The 19,047-nt window shown below is 42.5% G+C and overlaps 1 protein-coding gene and 1 long non-coding RNA gene across 2 annotated transcripts in view; one reads left to right on the forward strand and one right to left on the reverse strand.

Annotated features, from left to right (window-relative positions):
* The window catches only part of LOC110521984 (putative G protein-coupled receptor 132), a 45,060-nt gene extending 35,966 nt beyond the window's left edge, over nt 1-9,094 (reverse strand). The window contains exon 1 of the mRNA XM_090232287.1: nt 8,756-9,094. Coding sequence (XP_090088413.1) covers nt 8,756-8,909 — 154 coding nt within the window. The 5' untranslated portion in view covers nt 8,910-9,094. The remainder of the gene's footprint in view (nt 1-8,755) is intronic.
* Nucleotides 7,035-8,809, forward strand: LOC149984072 (uncharacterized). Its single transcript, XR_016495340.1, has 3 exons — nt 7,035-7,198; nt 7,362-7,478; nt 7,628-8,809. It is a non-coding gene; the product is annotated as an uncharacterized LOC149984072 (long non-coding RNA).
* Nucleotides 9,095-19,047: the final 9,953 nt, after the last annotated feature.

The raw sequence follows: 19,047 nt of genomic DNA on the forward strand, positions 1-19,047 counted from the left end.
ACCATAATGGGAGGTGTGGCGAAACAGTGTTTGAGATCACGGAATGCCCGGTCAGCAGCTGGGGACCACGTGAACAGAACCTTGAGAGAGGTGAGTGCAAACAGGGCGAAGCCAGGGTGCTGTAACCCCGGATAAGGTGACGATAAAAGTTGGTGAATCCCAGGAAACGTTGCAGTTGCACTCTGAATGTAGGCTGGGGCCAATCTACCACTGCTCTCACCTTCCGGGAATCCATCTGTACACTCCCTGCAGGGAGGATATAACCTAGGAAGGAGATGGTGGAGCACACTTCTCTGCTTTCACAAAAAGCAGAGAAGTGCGGTTCGAAGGCTGAGGAGAGGAGTGGTCTTTAAATTGTTTGGGTAGCCTTCCACAAGCTTTCCACAATAGTTTGGGTGAATTTTGGCCCATTCCTCCTGACAGAGCTGGTGTAACTGAGTCAGGTTTGTAGGCCTCCTTTTTCAGTTCTGTCCACATATTTTCTATAGGATTGAGGTCAGGGCTTTGTGATGGCCACTCCAATACCTTGACTTTGTTGTCCGTCAGCCATTTTCCATAACTTTGGAAGTATGCTTGGGGTTATTGTCCATTTGGAAGACCCATTTGCGACCCAGCTTTAACTTCCTGACTGATGTCTTGAGATGCTTCAATGCTGATGTCTTGAGATGCTTGAGTTGCTTCAATATATCCACAATTTTCCTTCCTCAAGATGCCATCTATTTTGTGAAGTGCAGCAGTCCCTCCTGCAGAAAAGCACCCCCACAACATGATGTTGCACTTTTCACACCAAAGTAGATTCATCTCTAGGAGACAGAACATGTCTCCTTCCTGAGCAGTATGACGGCTGTGTTGTCCTATGGTGTTTATACTTGCGTACTATTTTTTGTACAGATGAACGTGGTACTTTCAGGCATTTGGAAATTGCTATTCTTTTTCTGTGGTCTTGGCTGATTTGTTTTTGATTCCTATGATATCAAGCAAAGAGGCACTGAATTTGAAGGTAGGCCTTGAAATACATCCACAGGTACACCACCAATTGACTCAAATGATGTCAATTAGCTTATCAGAAGCTTCTAAAGCCATGACATCCTTTTCTGGAATTTTCCAAGCTGTTTAAAAGGCACAGTCAACTTAGTGTATGTAAACTTCTGACCCACTGGAATTGTGATACATTGAATTTCAGTGAAATATTTTGTCTGAAGTAATTACGTGCGTCACGCACAAAGGAGATGTCCTACCCAATTTGCCAAAACAAGACATTTGTGGAGTGGTTGAAAAATTAGTTTTAATGACTCCAACCTAAGTGCATGTAAACTTCCGACATCAACTGTATATGTAATATGGCAACACTCATAATTACGGAGAAGTTTATAATTAATAGTTATGTGTGATTAGGACCACGGGAAGGGCAGACCTGCCTCTAGACTATTTACTGTGGCCTATATATTTTGGGATATTTCTTATTACATTCCTTATTATTTCCTATAGTTATTGAGAGTAGTCATTCTAATTTGATTTGATAATTTTTGTATATTTATTTTTATTTAACCAGCAGTGTAATCATGTTGTGAGTCATTTGTCCAAATGGGGGAATTACCAGTCCTCTGAGGGTTTTGGATTGAAGTTTTACACATCCTGAGTGATATATGAAGGAGTGTATTGTTGTATTGTTGGTTCTGTTTCCGTTTTGTTTCGATATAAATATCACCAGATTGGGTCTGCTGGATAATTGGTATTTCTCCCTAAGGATTAGCCCTCTAACGTCCTGACCCTGTGACTTTGCCATGAGGTTGTCGTGTGATAGGGGAGTATAAGCCAAATGACATTTTTGATGATAATACTCAGGAACTATAGAAGGTATGGTGCTAATGGCACATAGAGACTATAGGAGTTGCCTTATAAATGGTGGAATCATGATGCTTATCCTGGGTCATGTTCATTAGGCACCAACGGAATACCTTTTACTTAAACCAGGAGTCACTACCTGGATTTGTCCAACATGATATGTTAATTTTAGTTTCTACAGACGGTGTTATGGGGATGGAAAAGGTCATTTCCACCATGCTGACCAAATGAACACCGATTTAAATTGCTGATCATTTCTTCACAATATTTTTATGTTTATATCATTCCCAATAAAGGATCATTTGTTAAGATTGAAAACTCAATGAAATCAAAACAAACACTTCAGAATGTGGGGTCGACCAGCTTCATTATTGCAATAATGAATCAATATTAAATAATGATGATTGTTTGAAGAAATGACAGTCGCTCTCCTTTGAATCATAAATATTCCATGACACACTATCAAGGCAGGTCCTACAGGCCCTAGTTTTGTCACACCTGGTCTACTGTCCAGTCGTGTGGTCAGGTGACAAAAAAGGGACATAAAAAAGGGAAAATTGCAATTGCCTCAGAACAGGGCAGCATGGCTGGCCCTTAAAAGTACACGAGGAGCTAACATTAATGATATGCATGTCAATCTCTCATGGCTCAAAGTGGAGGAGAGATTGACTTCATCACTACTTGTTTTGGAAGAAGGCAACAACAAAGAGCAAGAGACAATCAGAAGCCAGCGGATAATTTAAGTACCCTAAAAGGCCACTCGATGTAATACTGAGAGATAAAGTGGATAGTAGAAATCATATTATAGATTTATGTCTACTAGAACTACATGAGGTAAATGTAGAGTTAGTATAAAGAATGTATAATCTTAAGAAGCGAGCAATACAACCGCAAAATGGCAAAACAAATACATCAATATGCAACACTATATACATTGCACCAGGAGATGTCTGGAAAACAACTAGCAGTAAGTAAAGGGTACCTGTGGTACACTAAGAATAGGTTTCCCTGACCCAGATTAAGCTTAGTCTGAGACTAAAAAGCACTTTCAACGAGTAATCTCCATTGATCTTGCTTTTTAGTGCAGGACTAGGCTCAATCCGAGTCCATTAGCAGCAACATAAATATTATACTGAGTAGGAGCAAAGCCAAAGTGGAGCAAACTATTCTCCAACTAGGCACTACAATTACTATGACATTCTCATTCATCATTTTGTGGCCATGGAACCTTTGGGCCAGCATAGCACCCACCAAAATGATCATGTCAAATACCCTATGAGAGCTTTTGAACCCTACGTTGTACACTTTTATTATATTGAAATTATGACTGGGATTGGTGTGTTTTATTTTGTTTACTCGGATTCAAAAACCAACTGAAAAATGGGCTTTATGCTCACATTATACTTTGAAACAGCTAACTCTATACAAGTGACATCTGTCAACTTTCAGTAGAGGTGGTAGCACATTACTGCCATCAAGTGGATAAAAGTGTACACTACTGCAATTTGACCCAGGACTATGGCCATGCAGGACTAGGGCCATGCATTTTGGTAGGTTCTTTTAGGCACTTTGTTTTTACCGATATTTCCAGCATGATCCACTAGGTTCGCTGGAGTTAGAAATACCTAAGAAATGTTATTTAATTGAAAAACTGTCTCCATTCAATCAATCAATGTTTGGTTGTTCATGTGTGTTTGGTGTGGGGGAATCACCTATACCAGGGGAGGTGAATCTTAAATCACATAAAGCCTATTATTTGCAGATCAGTGATTCTAGACCTCACTTTTCTCAAGCTGATCCTATCCAACTGATCCTCTCCTGAAGTTGTAGTTAGAAAATGGGTAAATTAAGGGCAGTTAGAAAGGAGGGTCAATGAAACCAACTATGGAAGTATATTGTAGTGAATCCGGAGGGTAGCCTCAACCGGGACTCAAACCCAGATCCAGCAACTGTTAATCCAACACCTTAACTGTATGCAAACAGGTTTGGACCACACACACATACACAGCTGTAGCCAGCGCTAGCTAGCCAACTTTGTTCCATTGTTGTGAGTTTGTTCCATTGGCATGCTAACTTCGTGAAAGTTCTGCATCTTAGCTAAAAGTAGTATTTTTATCTTCCTGTCACACTCAAACAGTCAAATCCATTCTTTGTGCTACCAACTTAGACTGTAAACACACCCCTTAAGCCCCGTGAATATTCTGAGGGGGCATGTAGTTCCGGGTTTGAACAAAACAAAAATTAAATACATTTAGTTATTTGTTTGATTCCATGTCCCATTTTGACAAAATCAATGAGAACGAGATTTGTTTTGTAATTCAGAAACCAGTAACGATAAAGGAGCCGTTTTTGATTTTTCCACAGATTCTTCTGAATCAAATAACCAATACATGACTCGCGTTTCATTTCAAACTGATGCCGAATATTGTTGAAACAAAATATTCACAATAGTGACTAAAGTCAGTCACTTTTACCCAGTACTAAAGACAAGGCCCAGTTACTTCAAATCAAAGTTTATTTGTAATGTGCCCCCGAATACAACAGGTGAAGGTAGAACTTCAAGTGAAATGCTTACTTACAGGCTCTAACCAATAGTGCAAAAAAAGGTATTAGGTGAACAATAGGAAGGTAGGTAGGTAGGTAGTAAAGAAATAAAACAACAGTAAAATTACATACTATATACAGTAGCGAGGCTGCATACAGACACCGGTTAGTCAGGCTGAATGAGGTAGTATGTACATGTAGATATGGTTAAAGTGACGATGCATATATGATAAACCGAGAGTAGCAGTAGCGTAAAATAGGGGTTGACGGGTGGTAGGTGTCGGGACACAATGCAGATAGCCCGGTTAGCTAATGTGCGGGAGCACTGGTTGGTCGGCCCAATTGAGGTAGTATGTACCTGAATGTATAGTTAAAGTGACTATGCTTACATGATAAACAGAGAGTAGCAGCAGCGTAAAAATAGGAGTTGGGGAGGCACACAACGCAAATAGTCTGGGTAGCCATTTGATTACATGTTCAGGAGTCTTATGGCTGGGGGTAAAAACTGTCGAGAAGCCTTTTTGTCCTAGACTTGGCACTCCGGTACAGCTTGCCATGCGGTAGTAGAGAGAACAGTCTATGACTGGGGTGACTGGGGTCTTTGACAATTTTTAGGGCCTTCTTCTGACACCGCATGGTGTAGAGGTCCTGGATGGCAGGCAGCTTAGCCCCAGTGATATACTGGGCCGTACACACTACCCTCTGTAGTGCCTTGGGGTCAGAGGCCGAGCAATTGCTGTACCAGGCAGTGATGCAACCAGTTAATGCTCTCGATGTTGCAGCTGTGGAACCTTTTGAGGATCTGAGGACCCATGCCAAATCTTTTTAGTTTCCTGAGGGGGAATAGGCTTTGTCGTGTCCTTTTCACAACTGTCTTGGTGTGTTTGGAACATTCTAGTTTGCTGTTGATGTGGACCCCAAGGAACTTGAAGCTCTCAACCTGCTCCAATACAGCCCCGTCGATGAGAATGGGGGGCGTGCTCGGTCCTCCTTTTCCTGTAGTCCACAATCATCTCCTTAGTCTTGGTTACGTTGAGGGACAGGTTGTTATTCTGGCACCACCCGGCCAGGTCTCTGACTTCCTCCTTATAGGCTGTCTCGTCATTGTCGGTGATGAGCCCTACCACTGTTGTCATCTACAAACTTACTGATGGTGTTGGAGTCATGCCTGGCCATGCAGTCATGGTTGAACAGGGAGTACAGGAGGGGACTGAGCACGCACCCCTGGGGAGCTCCAGTGTTGAGGATCAGAGCGGCAGATGTGTTGCTACCTACCCTCACCACCTGGGGGCGGCCCGTCAGGAAGTCCAGGATCCAGTTGCAGAGGGAGGTGGTTAGTCCCAGGATCCTTAGCTTAGTGATGACCTTTGAGGGTACTATGGTGTTGAACGCTGAGCTGTAGTCAATGAATAGCATTCTCACATACGTGTCCCTTTTGTCCAGGTGGGAAAGGGCAGTGTGGAGCGCAATAGAGATTTCATCATCTGTGGATCTGTTTGGGCGGTATGCAATTTGGAGTGGGTCTAGGGTTTCTGGGATAATGGTGTTGATGTGAACCATTACCAACCTTTCAAAGCACTTCATGGCTATGGACGTGAGTGCTATGGGTCGGTAGTCATTTAGGCAGGTTGCCTTTGTGTTCTTGGGCACAGGGACTATGGTGTTCTGCTTGAAACATGTTGGTATTACAGACTCAATCAGGGACATGTTGAAAATGTCAATGAAAAAAACCTGCCAGTTGGTCAGCACATGCCCGGAGCACACGTCCTGGTAATCCGTCTGGCCCCGCAGCCTTGTGTATGTTGACCAGTTTAAAGGTCTTACTCACGTCGGCTACGGAGAGCGTGATCATACAGTCGTCCGGAACAGCTGATGCTCTCATGCATGCCTCTGTGTTGCTTGCCTCGAAGCGAGCATAGAAGTGATTGAGCTCATCTGGTAGGCTCGTGTCACTGGGCAGCTCATGGCTGTGCTTCCCTTTGTAGTGTGTAATAGTTTGCAAGCCCTGCCACATAAGACAAGCGTTGGAGCCGGTGTAGTATGATTCAATCTTAGCCCTGTATTGGCGCTTTGCCTGTTTGATGGTTCGTCGCAGGGCATTTCTTTTAAGCTTTCGGGTTAGAGTCCCGCAACTTGGTAAGCGGCAGCTCTACCCTTTAGCTCAGTGCGAATGTTGCCTGTAATTCATGGCTTCTGTTTTGGGTATGTACGTGCAGTCACTGTGGGGACGACGTCCTCGATGCACTTATTGATAAAGCCAGTGACTGATGTGGTGTACTCCTCAATGCCATCGGAAAAATCCCAGAACATGTTCCAGTCTGTGATAGCAAAACAGTCCTGTAGTTTAGCATCCGCTTCATCTGACCACTTTTTTATAGACCGAGTCACTGGTGCTTCCTGCTTTCATTTTAGCTTGTAAGTAGGAATCAGGAGGATATAGTTGTGGTCGGATTTACCAAATGGAGGGCGAGGGAGAGCTTTGTATGCGTCTCTATGTGTGGAGTAATGGTGATCTAGAATTTTTTCACTCTGGTTGCACATTTAACATATTGATGGAAATTTGGTAGAACTGATGTAAGTTTCCCTTCATTAATGTCTTCGGCCACTAGGAGCGCCACCTCTGGGTGAGTGGTTTCCTGTTTGCTTATTTCCTTATACAGCTGACTGAGTGCGGTCTCAGTGCCAGAATCTGTCTGTGGTGGTAAATAAACAGCCATGAAAAGTATAGCTGAAAACGCTCTAGGCAAGTAGTGTGGCCTCCAATTTATCACAAACTGCAGCACTGGTCCACACCTGCCCTGTCTGTCAGGTGAGTAGTATTGGTTGGTATTGTATTAGACTTTAGGTTCCTCTCCCTGTGTAGGCTATTGGACTGGCCTGTGTGGTACATTCTTTCATATTTGTAGTAGTTTGTTGCATTCTATTGCTTAGTTTATCATTTGTGTCAACTTTGAATTCAATCTAACCCACAGATTGATTACTAACTTCCTGCACTTTGAGAGCAAGCATCCCAAGTCTCCAATGGTCCCGGTACTGGTTGATGTTCAGGCCTAAGTGACCACACACACTCACATGGACCCGCGGCTGGGGTAAGATTCTTACAACATTCACACACAGTAGACATAGTATCAACCACCATGTCGTCAATCAAAATGCTGTCCTCAGTCCTTAAGTTGTATTGTATATGGCTCAATTTGTGAAAATGATTACTCATCGTCTTCAATGTTGTGATTCACAGACACACGATTACCATGATTTGAATGCTGCAAATGAGACGGAATGACTTTGAGGGACACACGCTGAGAATCCGAGTATGACTGGGCATGGGCCGGATATTTGTGACAACAAGTGGTGTAAATTATTTTTGGGGTATCTGTACTTTAATTTACTCTTTATATTTTTTTGACAACTTTTGCTTTTACTCCATTACATTCCTTATTGGGTTATTTGTGCTGGTCTAATTCCTAACATGGAAAAGCATAAGAATCTGCGTTATTCACTGGTGCAAAGTACTTGTGTAAAAATAGTACTAAAGTACTACTTAAGTTATTTTGGGGGGTATCTGTACTTTACTATTTATATTTTTGACTACTTTTACTTTAACTTCACTACTGTCATGACTGTCCAGTGAGGATCCAAATAGGTCAGATCAGCTTGGCAATAAATACCTTCAGCCAGACCCCCTCTCACCCGCAGAGGGGGTAGAAGGTAGCTGGTGGGGGGTTGACAGTTCACACCCTGTTGTAACTCAAGGATTAGAACATTCAGAAAACATCTCTCTCCAATGTTCACACAGGAATGTGTATAGACATGTACACATACATTTTCCCGCCAAAACTCTTAACACGTTCTAAAGCGAATACTGGAACAATATTTCTAACATAGAATGTGGGGAATGAGCAGAGGTGACCTAAAAGAACACTAATGTCATATGGGTTATTATTTTGTCATTAAAAATGTTATAAAGGAAATACTGTAACTTGAAAAGTATACACACTATATGACATTGTGCATGAAATATGAAACATGATGAAAGTGTTTTTGTTAAAAACCTCTTACTCCCACCTGAGACGCAGACGTCTCATCTAGACACCTGGAAATGCAAATGCGCTACGCTAAATGCTAAATGTACTCGTTAAAACTCAAACGTTCATTAAAACACACATGCAGGGTATTGAATTAAAGCTACACTCGTTGTGAATCTAGCCAACAAGTCAGATTTTTAAAATGCTTTTCGGCGAAAGCATGAGAAGCTATTATCTGATAGCATGCAACACCCCAATATACCTTAAGGGGACGTAAACAAAATAATTAGCGTAGCCGGCGCTACACAAAACGCAGAAATAAAATATAAAACATTCATTACCTTTGATGATATTCTTTGTTGGCACTCCTATGTGTTCCATAAACATCACAATTGTGTCTTTTTCCCGATTAAATCCGTCCATGTATGCCCAAAATATCCATTTGTATAGCCTGTCTGGTTCAGGAAAAAGCTCCCTTCCAAAACGCAACGTCATTTTTTTAAATTATATAAGTTGCCTATATTCTTTGACAAAACACTTCAACCTACTTTTGTAACCCAACTTTAGGTATTTGTAAACGTTAATAATCGATCAAATTGATCACTGGGCGATCTGTATTCAATAGCAGCTACTCAAGAAAACGTTGTCCTTTTTCTCTCTTCCAAAAATCTTTTCCTGTATGCTGGCCGAAATGAAGGATCTAGTTGTCATTACACAAAGGATTTTTGTCAATGAAAATGACGTTTTTGGCGACATCGTGTGGACGTTGTAGGGACTGCAAGCTCCCGGCTATATATTTTTGCTTGCAATAAACAGTTCAGAGACTGGCGGATTAATACTTTTCTGTGTTTTTTGTGACCAGGTTTTTCTTGGGATTTCGCTTGCTGTTCACGTTCTGTTATAGTCACAGACATTATTTAACCAGTTTTAGAAACTTCAGAGTGTTTTCTATCCACACATACTAATCATATGCATATACTATATTCCTGGCATGAGTAGCAGGATGCTGAAATGTTGTGCGATTTTTAACAGAATGTTCGAAAAAGTAGGGGATAGACTGAAGAGGTTACTCTTTAGGGTATGTGGGACGCGTCCCACCTGGCCAACATCCAGTGAGATTGCAGAGCGCCAAATTCAAATACAGAAATACTCATTATAAAAATTCAGAAAAGATACAACTATTAAACATAGGTTTAAAGATGAACTTCTTGTGAATCCAACCACGGTGTCAGATTTAAAAAATGCTTTACGGCGAAAGCATACCTTACAATTATTTGAGAACATAGCCCAGCAGACAAATCATTACAAACAGTAACCAGCCAAGTAGAAGAGTTACACAAGTCAGAAATAGAGATTAAATGAATCACTTACCTTTGATGATCTTCATATGGTTTCACTCAGAAGACATTCATTTATTCAATAAATGTTCCTTTTGTTTGATAAAGTCTCTCTTTATAACCAAAAACCTCAGTTTTGTTTGCGTGTTTTCTTCAGTAATCCACAGGCTCAAACGCAGTCACAACAGGCAGACAAAAAATCCTAATTGTATCCGTAAAGTTCATAGGAACATGTCAAACGATGTTTATATTCAATATTCAATGTTTTTAGCCTAAATAATCAATAATATTTCAACCGGACAATAACGTCGTCAATATAAAAGGTAAACAAGAAAGGCACTCTATCTGGTCGTACTCATGAAAAAGCTCTGTGACACAGCAGGGTCCACTCATTCAGACTGCTCTTACTCCCTCATTTTCAGAATACAAGCCTGAAACTATTTCTAAAGACTGTTGACATCTAGTGGAAGGCATAGGAACTGCAATTTGAGTCCTAAGTCAATGGATACTGTAATGGCATTGAATAGAAAACTACAAACAAACAAAAAATTCCTACTTCCTGAATGGATTTTTCTCAGGTTTTCGCCTGTCAAATCAGTTCTGTTATACTCACATACATTAATTTAACAGTTTTGGAAACTGTTTAGAGTGTTATCTATCCAAATCTACTAATTACATGCATATTCTATCTTCTGGGCCTGAGTAGAAGGAAGTTTAATTTGGGCATGCTTTTCATCCAAAATTTCAAATGCTGCCCCCTACCCTAGAGAGGTTAAAGAACCGCTCTCGTGGTGCCCCAAATTCCTAATGAGTTAATTTTCACATGATTAATTTAATTGGGTAACAGTTAAACATAGTTAGTTGATTAGATGAATAACAGTCATCAGATTAATGAAAAGTAAAGTAACGACCCTACATTCCTAAAAAAATAATATACTTTTTACTCCATACAGTTTCCCTGACACCCAAAAGTACTCGTTATATTTTGAATGCTTAGCAGGACAGGAAAATTGCCTAATTCACACACTTATCAAGAGAACATCCTTCGTCATCCGTACCTCCCCTGATCTAGCAGACTCACTAAACACATGCTTTGTTTGTAAATTACATCTGAGTGTTGGAGCGTGCCCCTGGATAACCGTAAATGACAAAATATGGAAGTGATGCCGTCTAGTTTGATTTTTATAAGCAATTTGAAAAGATGTATACTTTTACTTTTGATACTTAAGTATGTTTAAAACCAATTTTAAAAAAAACTTTTACTCAAGTGGTATTTTACTGGGTGACTTTCACTTTAACTTAAGTAATTTTCTATTAAGTATCTTTACTTTTACTCAAGTATGACAATTGGGTACTTTTCCACCACTGGTGCTATTGAATAGTGATAATCACATGCTGCTCTTCGATGTCCCAGGTTTGTGGCATTAAGGATTAAATAATTAAATCTTAATTTATTTTTATACATTTCTACCTTTATTTTACCAGGGAAGATACAAATTGAGACCTAGCTCTCTTTTTCAAATGTGCCCTGCACAATACAACACAAATATACATATTATACACAAAATATACATATACATACATATTAAAATACAAAAACAAAGTCAGGGAGGCACAAGTAAAACATCACAAATCACCCAGAAACACAGTTACATTCCTCCACAAATAAGTCCCCAATCAACACTCCCAATCAATACTCTAAACCGCCCCGAACGGCACCAGAACATCAGTTACATAGTCCCCAATCAATACTCTAAACCGCACCAGAACATCAGTTACATAGTCCCCAATCAATACTCTAAACCGCCCCGAACGGCACCAGAACATCAGTTACATAGTCCCCAATCAATACTCTAAACCGCCCCGAACGGTACCAGAACATCAGTTACATAGTCCCCAATCAATACTCTAAACCGCCCCGAAGGGTACCAGATCATCAGTTACATAGTCCCCAATCAATACTCTAAACCGCCCCAAATGGCACCAGAACATCAGTTACATAGTCCCCAATCAATAATCTAAATCGCCCCGAACGGCACCAGAACATCAGTTACATAGTCCCCAATCAATACACTAAACCGCCCCGAACGGCACCAGAACATCAGTTACTTAGTCCCCAAACAATACACTAAACCGCCCCGAACGGCACCAGAACATCAGTTACATAGTCCCCCATCAATACACTAAACCGCCCGAACGGCACCAGAACATCAGTTACATAGACCCCAATCAATACTCTAAACCGCCCCGAATGGTACCAGAAGATCAGTTACATTGTCCCCAATCAATACTCTAAACCGCCCCGAACGGCACCAGAACATCAGTTCCATAGTCCCCCATCAATACACTAAACCGCCCGAACGGCACCAGAACATCAGTTCCATAGTCCCCCATCAATACACTAAACCGCCCAAATGGCACCAGAACATCAGTTCCATAGTCCCCCATCAATACACTAAACCGCCCGAATGGCACCAGAACATCAAGATTAAATGTATTTTGAATATTGTTCCAGCAATACGGTGCATTAAAACTGAAAGCAGATTTATCTAGCTCGGTGTAGACCCCCAGGAACCTCAAGAGTTAACAAATCCTGTGAACGGGTTAGGCAACTCAGGCTTCTCTACTTCAACAGCAAAGACGGAATTGATGAAGCAGGGCCTTGTAAACAAAAAGGGAGTAATGTAGAGATCTATAGATCTTTAGCGAAGTCCAGCCAATGATTTGATACAGGATTTGTACTTATTGTTTATTTTATTTAACCTTTATCTAACTAGGCAAGTCAGTTAAGACAAATTCTTATGTACAATGAAGGCCTACCAAAAGGAAAAAGATCTACTGTGGGGACGGAGGTTGGGATTAAAACAAAACATATAGGACAAAACACACATCACGACAAGAGAGACGACACAACACTACATAAAGAGAGACCTAAGACAACAACATAGCATGGCAGCAACACATGACAACACAGCATGGTAGCAAAACCACATGACAACAACTTGGTAGCAACACAACGTGGCAGCAGCACAACATGGTAGTAGCACAAAACATGGCATTAACATTATTGGGCAGAGATAACAGCACAAAGGCAATAAGGTAGAGACAACAATGCATCACGTGAAGCAGCCACAACTGTCAGTTAGAGTGTCCATGATTGAGTCTTTGAATGAAGAGATTGAGATAAAACTGTCCCGTTTGAGTTTTTGTTGCAGCTCGTTCCAGTGGCCAGCTGCAGCAAACTGAAAAGAGGAGCGACCCAGGGATGTGTGTGCTTTGGGGACCTTTAACAGAATGTGATTGGCAGAATGGGTGTTGTATGTGGAGGATGAGGGCTGCAGTAGGTGTCTCAGATGGGGAAGTGAGGCCTAAGAGGGATTTATAAATAAGCATCAACCAGTGGGTCTTGCGACGGGTATACAGCGATGGCAAGTTTACAGAGGAGTATATAGTGCAGTAATATGTCCTATAAGGAGCATTGGTGGCAAATCTGATGGCCAAATGGTAAAGATCATCTAGCTACTCGAGAACACCCTTACCTGCCGTTCTATAAATTACGAATCTGTAATCTAGCATGGGTAGGATGGTCATCTGAATCAGGGTTTGTTTGGCAGCTGGGGTGAAAGAGGAGCAATTACGATACCAAGTCTAGATTTAACCTTAACCTGCAGCTTTGATATGTGCTGAGAGAAGGACAGTGTACTGTCTAGCCATAATCCCAAGTACTTGTATGAGGTGACTACCTCAAACTCTAAACCTGTAGAGGTAGTAATCACACCTGTGGGGACAGGGGCATTCTTCGTACCAAACCACATGACCTTTATTTTGGAGGTGTTCAGAACAAGATTAAGGGCAGAGAAAGCTTGTTGGACACTAAGAAAGCTTTGTTGTAGAGTGTTTAACACAAATCCGGGGAGGGGCCAGCTGAATATAAGACTGTATCATCTGCATAAAAATGGATGAGAGAGCTTCCTACTGCCTGAACTATGTTGTTGATGTAAATTGAGAAGATTGTTGGGCCTAGGAACGAGCCTTGGGGTTCTCCCTTGGTGACAGGCAGTGGCTGAGAAAGCATATATTCTGACTTTATACACTGCACTCTTTGAGAGAGGTAGTTAGCAAACCATGCCAAAGACCCCTCAGAGACACCAATACTCTTTAGCCGGCCCACAAGAATGGAATGGTCTACCGTATCAAAATCTTTGACCAAGTCAATAAAAATATTAGCACAACATTGCTTAGAATCAAGGGCAATGGTGGCATCATTTATGACCTTCAAGGTTGCAGTGATACACCCATAAACTGAGCAGAAACCAGATTGCATACCAGAAAGAATACAATAGAAATCAAGACAGCCAGTCAGTTGATTATTGACAAGTTCTTCCAACACTTTTGAAAAACAGGGCCAAATAGAAATTGGTTTATAACAATTAGGATCAGCTTGATCTCCCCCTTTAAATAAAGGATGCACCGTGGCTGCCTTCCAAGCAATGGAAACCTCCCCAGAGACGAGAGACAGGTTAAAAGGTCAGAGATAGGCTTGGTGATGATAGGGGTTGCAACCTTAAAGAAGTAAGGATCTAAACCATCTGACCCAGATGTTTTTTGGGGTCATTTAAGGAGCTCCTTCAGCACTTCAGACAGTGACTTCTTGCAGGGAGAAACTTTGTTGCGAGGCAGTGGAAAAAGAGGTAGGTATTCGCATTAGAAAGAGTGGGAGATGAGGAAATGTTGGATGGGCAATGAGGCATGGCTGAGTCAAATAGGAATCCTGACTTAATGAAGTGGTGATTAAAGAGCTCAGCCATGTGCTCCTTGTCAGTAACAACCACATTATCAACTTTAAGGGACATGGGCAGCTGTGAGGAGGAGGGTTTATTCTCCGTTTTCCAGAGCTTCTTAGGGATAGACCCACAGAGAGAGAACTACTCCTAACAGTAACTAACGTTGGCCTTCCGAATAGCCTGAGAGCACTTGTTTTTCACTTGCCTGAACGAGAGCCAGTCCAGCCTAAGTATGCATGTGCCGATAGCACATGGTGGACGATAACACCCAGCAATAGTCAACAAAGATCTACTTGAAAGTTGAATGCTTTAAAACCAGCATTTTTACTCCTGCGACTCTTTCGTACTGTTGCTTGTGCCTGTCGTTATTTTCCCGTTAACTTTACGACCACAGAAATGGTTGAAATGACCTGTCAAACACACCAAGGTAATGAATGAAATGGGCTCAATGGAATACATTGCCTCTCCGTTGCATCTATATGTTAATGTATTCATATATGCAAATAACCATTGCATTTATGCAAATGAGGCACATAAAACTTTCTTTATTTTAACACAAAAAAAGTGTGCATAAAATGAGAGTGCATAAAAAAAGTTACATCTTACACCAACACATTATAGACAACACATGTTAGGTTGGATGGGGAGCGATGCTGCACAGGTCTTTCCAGAGATGTTAGAGTCCGGGCTCTGGCTGGGCCACTCAAGGACGTTCAGAGACTTGTACCGAAGCCACTCCTGCAATGTCTTGACTTTGTGCTAAGGGTCATTGTCCTGTTGGAATGTGAATCTTCGCCCCAGTCTGAGGTCCTGAGCGCTCTGGAACAGGTTTTCATCAAGGATCTTTCTGTACTTTACTCCATTCATCTTTCCCTCAATCCTGACTGGTCTCCCAGTCCCTGCCGCTGAACAACATCCCCACAGCATGATTCTGCCACAACCATGCTTCACCGTAGGGATTGTGCTAGGTTTCCCTCCAGACGTGACTCTTGGCATTCAGGCCAAAGTGTTCAATCTTGGTTTCATCAGACCAGAGAATCTTGTTTCTCATGACCTAAGAGTCCTTTAGGATCCTTTTGGCGAACTCCAAGTGGGCTGTCATGTGCCTTTTACTGAGGAGTGGCTTCCGTCTGGGCACTACCACAAAGGCCTGATTGGTTGAATGCTGCAGAGATGGTTATCCTTCTAGAAGGTTCTCCCATCTCCACAGTGGAACTCTGGAGCGCTGTCAGAGTGACCATTGGGTTCTTGGTCACCTCCCTGACCAAGGCCCTTCTCTCTCGATTGCTCAGTTTTGCTGGGCGGTCAGCTCTAGGAAGAGTCTTGATGGTTCCAAACTTCTTCCATTTAAGAATCATGAAGGCAACTGTGTTCTTGGGGACCTTCAATGCTGCAGACATTTTTTTGGTAACCTTCCCCAGATCTGTGCCTCAACACAATATTGTCCTGATAGGGTAATGTAGACCATGTTATTCTGTTGAATAAGCTGTCCTGATAGGATACTGTAGACCATGTTATTCTGTTGAATAAGTGTCCTGATAGGGTACTGTAGACCATGTTATTCTGTTGAATAAGTGTCCTCGATAGGGTTGGGTGCAGATGCTTGCCGATTGTTTCATAATTATCTCAATGACAGAACTCAGGCCATCACTGTAGATGGGGTCAAATCTGAGTTCCATGAGTTGCATAAAGCGGTGCCTCAAGGTTCACTACTCTGACCATTACAAATCAAATCAAATCAAATTTATTTGTCACATACACATGGTTAGCAGATGTTAATGCGAGTGGAGCGAAATGCTTGTGCTTCTAGTTCCGACAATGTAGTAATAACCAACGAGTAATCTAACCTAACAATTCCAAAACTACTACCTTATACACACAAGTGTAAAGGGATAAAGAATATGTACATAAAGATATGAATGAGTGATGGTACAGAACAGCATAGGCAAGATGCAGTAGATGGTATCGAGTACAGTATATACATATGAGATGAGTAGTGTAGGGTATGTAAACAAAGTGGCATAGTTTGAAGTGGCTAGTGGTAAACGTATTACATAAAGATGCAGTAGAGGATAGATTACAGTATATACATATATATATGAGATGGATAATGTAGGCTATGTAAACATTATATTAAGTAGCATTGTTTAAAGTGGCTAGTGATATGTTTTACATTAATTTCCATCAATTCCCATTATTAAATTGGCTGGAGTTGAGTCAGTGTGTTGGCAGCAGCCACTCAGTGTTAGTGGTGGCTGTTTAACAGTCTGATGGCCTTGAGATTGAAGCTGTTTTTCAGTCTCTCGGTCCCAGCTTTGATGCACCTGTACTGACCTCGCCTTCTGGATGATAGCGGGGTGAACAGGCAGTGGCTCGGGTGGTTTTTGTCCTTGATGATCTTTATGGCCTTCCTGTGACATCGGGTGGTGTAGGTGTCCTGGAGGGTAGGTAGTTTTCCCCCGGTGATGCGTTGTGCAGACCTCACTACCCTCTGGAGAGCCTTGCGGTTGTGGGCGGAGCAGTTGCCGTACCAGGCGGTGATACAGCCCGACAGGATGCTCTCGATTGTGCATCTGTAGAAGTTTGTGAGTGTTTTTGGTGACAAGCCGAATTTCTTCAGCCTCCTGAGGTTGAAGAGGCGCTGCTGCGCCTTCTTCACGATGCTGTCTGTGTGGGTGGACCAATTCAGTTTGTCTGTGATGTGTACGCCGAGGAACTTAAAACTTACTACCCTCTCCACTACTGTCCCATTGATGTGGATAGGTGGTGCTCCCTCTGCTGTTTCCTGAAGTCCACAATCATCTCCTTAGTTTTGTTGACGTTGAGTGTGAGGTTATTTTCCTGACACCACACTCCGAGGGCCCTCACCTCCTCCCTGTAGGCCGTCTCGTCGTTGTTGGTAATCAAGCCTACCACTGTAGTGTCGTCCGCAAACTTGAGGATTGAGTTGGAGGCGTGCGTAGCCACGCAGTCGTGGGTGAACAGGGATGACAGGAGAGGGGTCAGAACGCACCCTTGTGGGGCCCCAGTGTTGAGGATCAGCGGGGTGGAGATGTTGTTACCTACCCTCACCACCTGGGGTTGGCCCGTCAGCAAGTCTATTACCCAGTGGCACAGGGCGGGGTCGAGACCCAGGGTCTCGAGCTTGATGACGAGTTTGGAGGGTACTATGGTGTTAAATGCTGAGCTGTAGTCGATGAACAGCATTCTCACATAGGTATTCCTCTTGTCCAGATGGGTTAGGGCAGTGAGCAGTGTGGTTGAGATTGCATCGTCTGTGGACCTATTTGGGCGGTAAGCAAATTGGAGTGGGTCTAGGGTGTCAGGTAGGCTGGAGATGATATGGTCCTTGACTAGTCTCTCAAAGCACTTCATGATGACGGAAGTGAGTGCTACGGAGCGGTAGTCGTTTAGCTCAGTTACCTTAGCTTTCTTGGGAACAGGAACAATTGTGGCCCTCTTGAAGCATGTGGGAACAGCAGACTGTGATAAGGATTGATTGAATATGTCCGTAAACACACCAGCCAGCTGGTCTGCGCATGCTCTGAGGGCGCGGCTGGGGATGCCGTCTGGGCCTGCAGCCTTGCCAGGGTTAACACGTTAAAATGTTTTACTCACATCGGCTGCATTGAAGGAGAGTCTGCATGTTTTGGTTGCAGGCCGTGTCAGTGGCACTGTATTGTCTTCAAAGCGGGCAAAAAAAGTTATTTAGTCTGCCTGGGAGCAAGACATCCTGGTCCGTGATGGGGTTGGTTTTCTTTTTGTAATCCGTGATTGACTGTAGACCCTGCCACATACCTCTTGTGTCTGAGGCATTGAATTACGACTCTACTTTGTCTCTATACTGACGCTTAGCTTGTTTGATTGCCTTGCGGAGGGAATAGTTACACTGTTTGTATTCGGTCATGTTTCCGGTCACCTTGCCCTTATTAAAAGCAGTGGTTCGCGCTTTCAGTTTCACGCGAATGCTGCCATCAATCCACGGTTTCTGGTTTGGGAATGTTTTAATCGTTGCTATGGGAACGACATCTTCAATGCACGTTCTAATGAACTCGCACACCGAATCAGCGTATTCGTCAGTGTTGTTGTTCGCCGCAATGCGGAACATATCCCAGTCCACGTGATGGAAGCAGTCTTGGAGCGTGGAATCAGATTGGTCGGACCAGCGTTGAACAGATGCTGATACAATTTAGGGAGTCTTGTTTTCAGATTAGCCTTGTTAAAATCCCCAGCTACAATGAATGCAGCCTCAGGATATGTGGTTTCCAGTTTGCAAAGAGTCAAATAAAGTTTGTTCAGAGCCATCGATGTGTCTGCTTGGGGGGGAATATATACGGCTGTGATTATAATCAAAGATAATTCCCTTGGTAGATAATGCGGTCGACATTTGATTGTGAGGAATTCTAAATCAGGTGAACAGAAGGACTTGAGTTCCTGTATGTTGTTGTCTCGTTAACGTCTCGTTAACCATAAGGCATACACCCCCGCTGTTACTGTTTACAATCTATGTAA

Source organism: Oncorhynchus mykiss, chromosome 4 (genome assembly GCF_057628025.1).
Source record: "Oncorhynchus mykiss isolate SJ-2025 chromosome 4, ASM5762802v1, whole genome shotgun sequence".
NCBI classification, from domain to species: domain Eukaryota; kingdom Metazoa; phylum Chordata; class Actinopteri; order Salmoniformes; family Salmonidae; genus Oncorhynchus; species Oncorhynchus mykiss.